This window comes from Camelina sativa, chromosome 20 (assembly GCF_000633955.1).
Source record: "Camelina sativa cultivar DH55 chromosome 20, Cs, whole genome shotgun sequence".
Classification (NCBI taxonomy): Eukaryota; Viridiplantae; Streptophyta; class Magnoliopsida; order Brassicales; family Brassicaceae; genus Camelina; species Camelina sativa.
The window spans coordinates 11,500,064-11,507,961 of NC_025704.1; the positions used below are offsets into that span (position 1 = coordinate 11,500,064).

Genomic DNA, 7,898 nt, shown 5'->3' on the forward strand with positions numbered 1-7,898 from the left:
GGAGATATGAAAAGATGCGAAGAGATCTATAGAGATATGTTGGAAGGAGGAATAGATCCTGACACTCATGCATTTAGTATCCTTGCCAAAGGGTATGCTCGAGCTGGAGAGCCCGAAAAAGCGGAGCAAATCTTGAATCAGATGAGAAAATTTGGTGTTCGACCAAATGTAGTGATCTACACACAGATCATAAGCGGTTGGTGCAGCGCGGGTGAAATGAAGAAAGCAATGCAGGTATATAACAAAATGTGTAGAATCGTTGGTTTGTCGCCTAACTTGACTACTTACGAGACTCTTATATGGGGATTTGGGGAAGCGAGACAGCCATGGAAAGCCGAAGAGCTTCTGAAAGACATGGAAGAGAATAATGTTGTTCCCACAAGGAAAACTATGCAACTCATAGCTGATGGATGGAAAGCTATTGGTGTCTTTAATAATAATGATGCCGATACGTTGGGTTCTTCTTTCTCAACTTCCTCCAAAATCAATATCCCAAATCATACCGTCTCAACGAAAAGTCCATTGTTCTTAAAGGGAATGCCTGAGAAACCAAAGCTATGCATCAAGTCTCAGTTTGGTTTGAGGCAGAGTGTTTTGGTGGTGTTGTGCAGAGACCAGTTTGGGGAAGCTGGGAGAATTTGCAAATTCATGTAGACTTTGTTTTGCTTTAGAGATGGAGCTATATTAAAGGGTAAGAGAAGCTAACCACAGATTGGTGTCGATCGAATTCTAAGATAAACAGTACATTTTTCTGTACAAATATTTCTTTTCTATAATGAAATGGAAAATATGGTTTTAATTTTTTAATAAGCAGGAAAATGGGATGTTTTGAATTATGATCAATGGTTTGGTACCATTTAGACCCCAAACCACTCAAACCAATCCACCAATGCAATTTGATTGGTTGGTCTAAGGAAGCGTCTGGTTAGTTCAAGCACCTAGACGTCCCTCGCAGCCAACTTTAAAAACATTGCCCCTTTGAGAAACAACAGAATGAAATCAGTTGCCCAAAAAAGGAGAGAATATCAACTGTCAATAGGGTAATGTATTTTCAAAGCAGTATTCATTTTATCACTTTCGTTACAGTTGTGAAGACCACAGTCCAAAAAAATAGGGCTTTGCAAAAAGGCCTATTGGGACCACGGCCCAATATGTTACCACAAAGCAAACAATGTCCTCAATGGCTACCTGCAATACAAGACAAAGAAAGGAGGTTAGCAAATAAGACAACTTCTGCAGAGAGTACGGCTGTAACAACCAAGAATCGTTTTGCAGCCCTTCAATCCGACGACGATAGTGACGCCACGTGACAATGAGTAGAAGAGCCTAGAACTTAGGTTAAAACCTTTGTATACCAGTATCCTTCTATAAAAAGGAACAAATCATTGTAACACTAAACCATCGATTAAGAAATAAAGAATCAATCTTTCATCCTTCTCTGTTTCTCTGTTTCTCTGTTTCTTTCTACATGGTATCAGAGCCATGGACAGAACCATAGAACCCTACTCTTCTTCCTCTCTACATATCTCAAACTGTGTCACTATAAAGCTCACTGAGCAAAATTATTTTATCTGGAAGTCACAGTTCGAATCTTTCTTGCGCACTCAATCTCTTCTCGGCTTTGTCAACGGTGCTGCTAAACCACCGAGTGAAAAGATTCCCATCCGCAACAACAACAATGGCAAAGTCGAAGACATACTCAACCCTGATTTTGAGAGCTGGTCCAGATCTGACCAAGTTGTGAAGGCATGGCTGCTAGGTTCCATGACCGAGAACGTTCTACGGTTGGTTATCGGTTCTGTAACTGCTCAAGAGGTATGGGACACTCTAATCTCTCACTTCAACCGAACATCCTCCTCTAGACTTTTTGAGTTACAACGTCGTCTGCAAAATGCTGAGAAATTAGATAAAAGCATGTCTGACTACCTTAGAGGAATCAAAGATATTTGTGATCAGCTAGCATCTATTGGAGATCCGATTAGTGAGAAAATGAAAATCTTTGCTGCATTAAGAGGTTTAAGTCGTGAGTATGAACCTATAATCACTGTCATCGAGGACTCCATGGATCGATCCCCTGCTCCCACCTATGATAACGTGATATCTCGTCTCACCGGATATGACGACAGAATTCAAGGTTACTCTGCTTCAGCTGACATCTCACCACACCTCGCGTTTCACACGTCAAGGTCTTCAGGCTATCAACACCGTGGTCGTGGTAACAGAGGCAGAGGCAGAGGATCTTACTCAACTCGGGGCCGAGGATTCCAGCAACAGTTCTCGTCCACTACTTCATCTCGACCATCTACCAACAACTCCTCTGAAAAACCAGTACGTCAGATTTGTGGAAAACGAGGTCATAATGCGTTTGAGTGTTGGTTTAGATTTGATGAAGAATATCAACAACCAGCTCAACCTGCGATCAGTGCTTCTGCTTTCTTGGCTTTACACATCCCTGATGTAACCGAAGATAACAGCTGGTATCCTGATTCAGCCGCTACTGCACACATCACTAGTTCCACTCAACGACTGCAGCAAGCTCAACCATACCATGGCAGTGATATGGTGATGGCAAGCGATGGAAACTTTCTTCCCATCACTCATGTCGGCTCAGCTAATCTCCCTTCAATGTCAGGTAACATCCCTCTTAAAGACGTCCTTGTTTGTCCTGAAATAGCAAAGTCATTACTGTCAGTTTCAAAGTTGACAAAAGACTATCCATGTGCGATCACATTTGATGATCTTGATGTTGTTATTAAGGACAAAGCATCGCTCAAAGTTCTGACAAAGGGAAAGGAAAATAATGGGCTTTACTAGCTGGATGATCCAAAGTTTCAGATGCACTACTCAACAAGACAAATCAAAACCAGTGGTGAAGTTTGGCACCAGAGGCTTGGACATCCAAATCAACAAGTTCTTCAGCTTTTATCTACAAATAAGGCAATTCAAATCAATAAAAGCACCAGCAAGGTGTGTGAATCATGTCAGCTTGGGAAGAGTTCAAGATTGCCATTTAGTTCTTCCACTTTTATTGCTTCAAGACCTCTAGAGAGAGTTCATTGTGATCTCTGGGGTCCCTCTCCGGTTTCTTCTGTTCAAGGATTCAGATTTTATGCTGTGTTTATTGACAATTATTCAAGATATTGTTGGCTTTACCCCTTAAAGAGAAAATCTGATTTTTGCTCCATCTTCATCAAGTATCAGCTTCTGGTTGAGAATTTACTGCAAACAAGAATTGGCACATTTCATTCAGATGGTGGTGGAGAGTTCATAAGTCAACAATTTCTTACACATCTGCAAAACAATGGCATTCAACACTTTATATCATGCCCTCACACACCTCAACAAAACGGCATTGCAGAGAGGAAGCATCGACAGTTGACAGAAATGGCTTTAACACTGATGTTTCAAAGCGGCACTCCACAAAATTACTGGGTAGAAGCATTCTTTACTTCGAACTTTCTCTGCAATCTCCTTCCTCATAGCAGCCTCAACGGTAATACTAGTCCATATGAAGCACTCTTCGGTAAACCACCAGAGTACTCTGCTTTACGAACCTTTGGTTGTGCATGCTTTCCCACTCTAAGGTCATATGCTCAAACCAAGTTCGACCCTCGATCCCTCAAGTGTATCTTCCTTGGCTACACTGAAAAATTTAAAGGGTATCGCTGTTTTTACCCTCCAACTGGGAGAGTTTACCTTAGTCGTCATGTTGTGTTTGATGAAACCATATTCCCATTCATGAATACTTACAAATATTTGCAGCAGTCAGCATCAACTCCTCTGTACACAGCTTGGTTCAAACAAGTCTCATCCGCCTCTGTGCTCAGTGATCAAGTCGAAACTTCAGTAACTGCTCCCACAATGTCGGATCCTACCTTAAACATCTCTGTCGAAGCTGTTGATCAAGCTTCTGAACCAGTAGAAGCTGTTCATTACGCTCCTGCAAATTCACCTGTTCCATAAACTGAGATCACAATCACAAATAATGATGCCTTAGTAACAAATATCACAGCAGATGTTCTAGCTGAATCACCATATAGGACTGATGATGAGAGTTCTGGGTTTACGGCAAGCTCAGATCTTGTTCCTATAGGCAACAGCTCTCAATCATCAGTTCCCACTGTGCAAAATTCAGTAGACACTGCAGATAACAATGCTCCTTTTGTGTCAACGTCGATCCATCCAATGAAAACTCGCTCGAAAGATGGAATCTCCAAACCAAATCCTAGATATGCCCTTCTTGCAAAGAAAGTCTCCTACCCCAAACCTGAAACAGTGACTGAAGCACTGAAGGATCCAAACTGGACAGGAGCGATGAATGAGGAAATGGGAAATTGCAAAGATGCAAATACCTTCTCATTAGTTCCTCATACTCCGGATATGCATGTTCTTGGATCAAAATGGGTTTTTAGAGTCAAACTCAATGCTGATGGGTCTTTGGACAAGTACAAAGCCAGGCTTGTAGCTCAAGGATTCAAGCAAGAGGAAGGTATTGACTATCTTGAAACGTACAGTCCAGTAGTTAGAACCGCAACAGTACGGGCTGTTCTCCATTTTGCTACAATGATGAATTGGGAAGTCAAACAGATGGACGTAAAGAACGCCTTCTTACACGGAGATCTCACTGAAACCGTCTACATGAAGCAACCAGCAGGATTTGTTGATGAAAGATATCTGGATCATGTCTGTCTCTTGCACAAGTCCCTCTACGGCCTTAAACAATCGCCAAGGGCTTGGTTTGATAAGTTCAGCAACTTCCTGCTTGATTTTGGTTTCACTTGCAGTCTGAGGGATCCATCTCTCTTCATTTGCTACAAAGGCAACAACGTCATCATGCTTCTGCTTTACGTTGATGACATGGCCATCACAGGGAACTCCTCTGAAGTTCTCTCTGATCTTCTCGCACAACTAAACACAGAATTCAGAATGAAGGATCTAGGTAAGCTTCATTACTTCCTCGGGATTCAGATACAATACAATGAAACTGGAATGTTCTTGTCACAATAAAAATATGCGGAAGACTTACTAGCCATCGCTGGAATGTCCAATTGTGCGTCAGTCGTAACACCACTTCCGCAACAACTTAAAAGGAAGCAACAACAACAATCCCCTCTGTTTGCTAATCCCAAATATTTTCGTAGCTTAGCCGGACGTCTGCAATATCTTACATTGACGAGACCGGACCTGCAGTTCTCCGTTAACTATGTTTGCCAAAAGATGCATGAGCCCACTGTATCCAATTTCAACCTTCTAAAACGGATCCTTAGGTACATCAAAGGAACCACTACTATGGGCATCACTTTTGACAAGAACACTGACTACAAGCTTACGGCGTATAGTGATAGCGATTACGCAGGCTGTCAGAAGTCTAGCCGCTCAACTGGAGGATTATGCACTTTTCTTGGTAAGAATATGATCTCCTGGTCCTCTCGAAAGCAGGATACAATATCCAAAAGCTCCACTGAAGCTGAATACAGGGTAATGTCCGAAACTGCTTCTGAAATTACTTGGCTGGTAAATTTGCTTCAAGACCTCGGGATTCAACAACCCGCAACACCAGAACTCTTTTGCGACAATCTCTCTGCAGTGTATCTCACAGCAAATCCAAGCTTTCATGCTCGCACCAAACACTTTGCCACACATTATCATTATGTCCGTGAACAGGTAGCCTTCGGCAATCTCACTGTGAATCATATCCCTGCTCATTACCAATTAGCTGATATATTCACCAAGTCTCTTCCACAAAGACCCTTTGAGATTCTTCGACTCAAACTTGGCGTTGGTGTGCCACCTACTCCAAGTTTGCGGGGGAGTGTGAAGACCACAGTCCAAAATGACAGGGCTTTGCAAAAAGGCCTATTGGGACCACGGCCCAATATGTTACCACAAAGCAAACAATGTCCTCAATGGCTACCTGCAATACAAGACAAAGAAAGGAGGTTAGCAAATAAGACAACTTCTGCAGAGAGTACGGCTGTAACAACCAAGAATCGTTTTGCAGCCCTTCAATCCGACGACGATAGTGACGCCACGTGACAATGAGTAGAAGAGCCTAGAACTTAGGTTAAAACCTTTGTATACCAGTATCCTTCTATAAAAAGGAACAAATCATTGTAACACTAAACCATCGATTAAGAAATAAAGAATCAATCTTTCATCCTTCTCTGTTTCTCTGTTTCTCTGTTTCTTTCTACATGGTATCAGAGCCATGGACAGAACCATAGAACCCTACTCTTCTTCCTCTCTACATATCTCAAACTGTGTCACTATAAAGCTCACTGAGCAAAATTATTTTATCTGGAAGTCACAGTTCGAATCTTTCTTGCGCACTCAATCTCTTCTCGGCTTTGTCAACGGTGCTGCTAAACCACCGAGTGAAAAGATTCCCATCCGCAACAACAACAATGGCAAAGTCGAAGACATACTCAACCCTGATTTTGAGAGCTGGTCCAGATCTGACCAAGTTGTGAAGGCATGGCTGCTAGGTTCCATGACCGAGAACGTTCTACGGTTGGTTATCGGTTCTGTAACTGCTCAAGAGGTATGGGACACTCTAATCTCTCACTTCAACCGAACATCCTCCTCTAGACTTTTTGAGTTACAACGTCGTCTGCAAAATGCTGAGAAATTAGATAAAAGCATGTCTGACTACCTTAGAGGAATCAAAGATATTTGTGATCAGCTAGCATCTATTGGAGATCCGATTAGTGAGAAAATGAAAATCTTTGCTGCATTAAGAGGTTTAAGTCGTGAGTATGAACCTATAATCACTGTCATCGAGGACTCCATGGATCGATCCCCTGCTCCCACCTATGATAACGTGATATCTCGTCTCACCGGATATGACGACAGAATTCAAGGTTACTCTGCTTCAGCTGACATCTCACCACACCTCGCGTTTCACACGTCAAGGTCTTCAGGCTATCAACACCGTGGTCGTGGTAACAGAGGCAGAGGCAGAGGATCTTACTCAACTCGGGGCCGAGGATTCCAGCAACAGTTCTCGTCCACTACTTCATCTCGACCATCTACCAACAACTCCTCTGAAAAACCAGTACGTCAGATTTGTGGAAAACGAGGTCATAATGCGTTTGAGTGTTGGTTTAGATTTGATGAAGAATATCAACAACCAGCTCAACCTGCGATCAGTGCTTCTGCTTTCTTGGCTTTACACATCCCTGATGTAACCGAAGATAACAGCTGGTATCCTGATTCAGCCGCTACTGCACACATCACTAGTTCCACTCAACGACTGCAGCAAGCTCAACCATACCATGGCAGTGATATGGTGATGGCAAGCGATGGAAACTTTCTTCCCATCACTCATGTCGGCTCAGCTAATCTCCCTTCAATGTCAGGTAACATCCCTCTTAAAGACGTCCTTGTTTGTCCTGAAATAGCAAAGTCATTACTGTCAGTTTCAAAGTTGACAAAAGACTATCCATGTGCGATCACATTTGATGATCTTGATGTTGTTATTAAGGACAAAGCATCGCTCAAAGTTCTGACAAAGGGAAAGGAAAATAATGGGCTTTACTAGCTGGATGATCCAAAGTTTCAGATGCACTACTCAACAAGACAAATCAAAACCAGTGGTGAAGTTTGGCACCAGAGGCTTGGACATCCAAATCAACAAGTTCTTCAGCTTTTATCTACAAATAAGGCAATTCAAATCAATAAAAGCACCAGCAAGGTGTGTGAATCATGTCAGCTTGGGAAGAGTTCAAGATTGCCATTTAGTTCTTCCACTTTTATTGCTTCAAGACCTCTAGAGAGAGTTCATTGTGATCTCTGGGGTCCCTCTCCGGTTTCTTCTGTTCAAGGATTCAGATTTTATGCTGTGTTTATTGACAATTATTCAAGATATTGTTGGCTTTACCCCTTAAAGAGAAAATCTG

General features: G+C 42.3%; 3 protein-coding genes across 3 annotated transcripts in view; all 3 read left to right on the forward strand.

Moving 5' to 3' along the window:
- The window catches only part of LOC109124929 (pentatricopeptide repeat-containing protein At5g21222-like), a gene marked incomplete at its 5' end in the record, with an annotated part of 5,189 nt that extends 4,382 nt beyond the window's left edge, over nt 1-807 (forward strand). Inside the window, one exon of the mRNA XM_019242272.1 lies at nt 5-807. Coding sequence (XP_019097817.1) covers nt 5-654 — 650 coding nt within the window. The remainder of the gene's footprint in view (nt 1-4) is intronic.
- On the forward strand, nt 1,483-2,814 carry LOC104772424. The gene has a single exon (XM_010497041.1). It carries the CDS (start codon nt 1,483-1,485, stop codon nt 2,812-2,814), a length of 1,332 nt encoding a protein of 443 aa, XP_010495343.1.
- LOC104772425 lies at nt 6,209-7,540 on the forward strand. The gene has a single exon (XM_010497042.1). It carries the CDS (start codon nt 6,209-6,211, stop codon nt 7,538-7,540), a length of 1,332 nt encoding a protein of 443 aa, XP_010495344.1.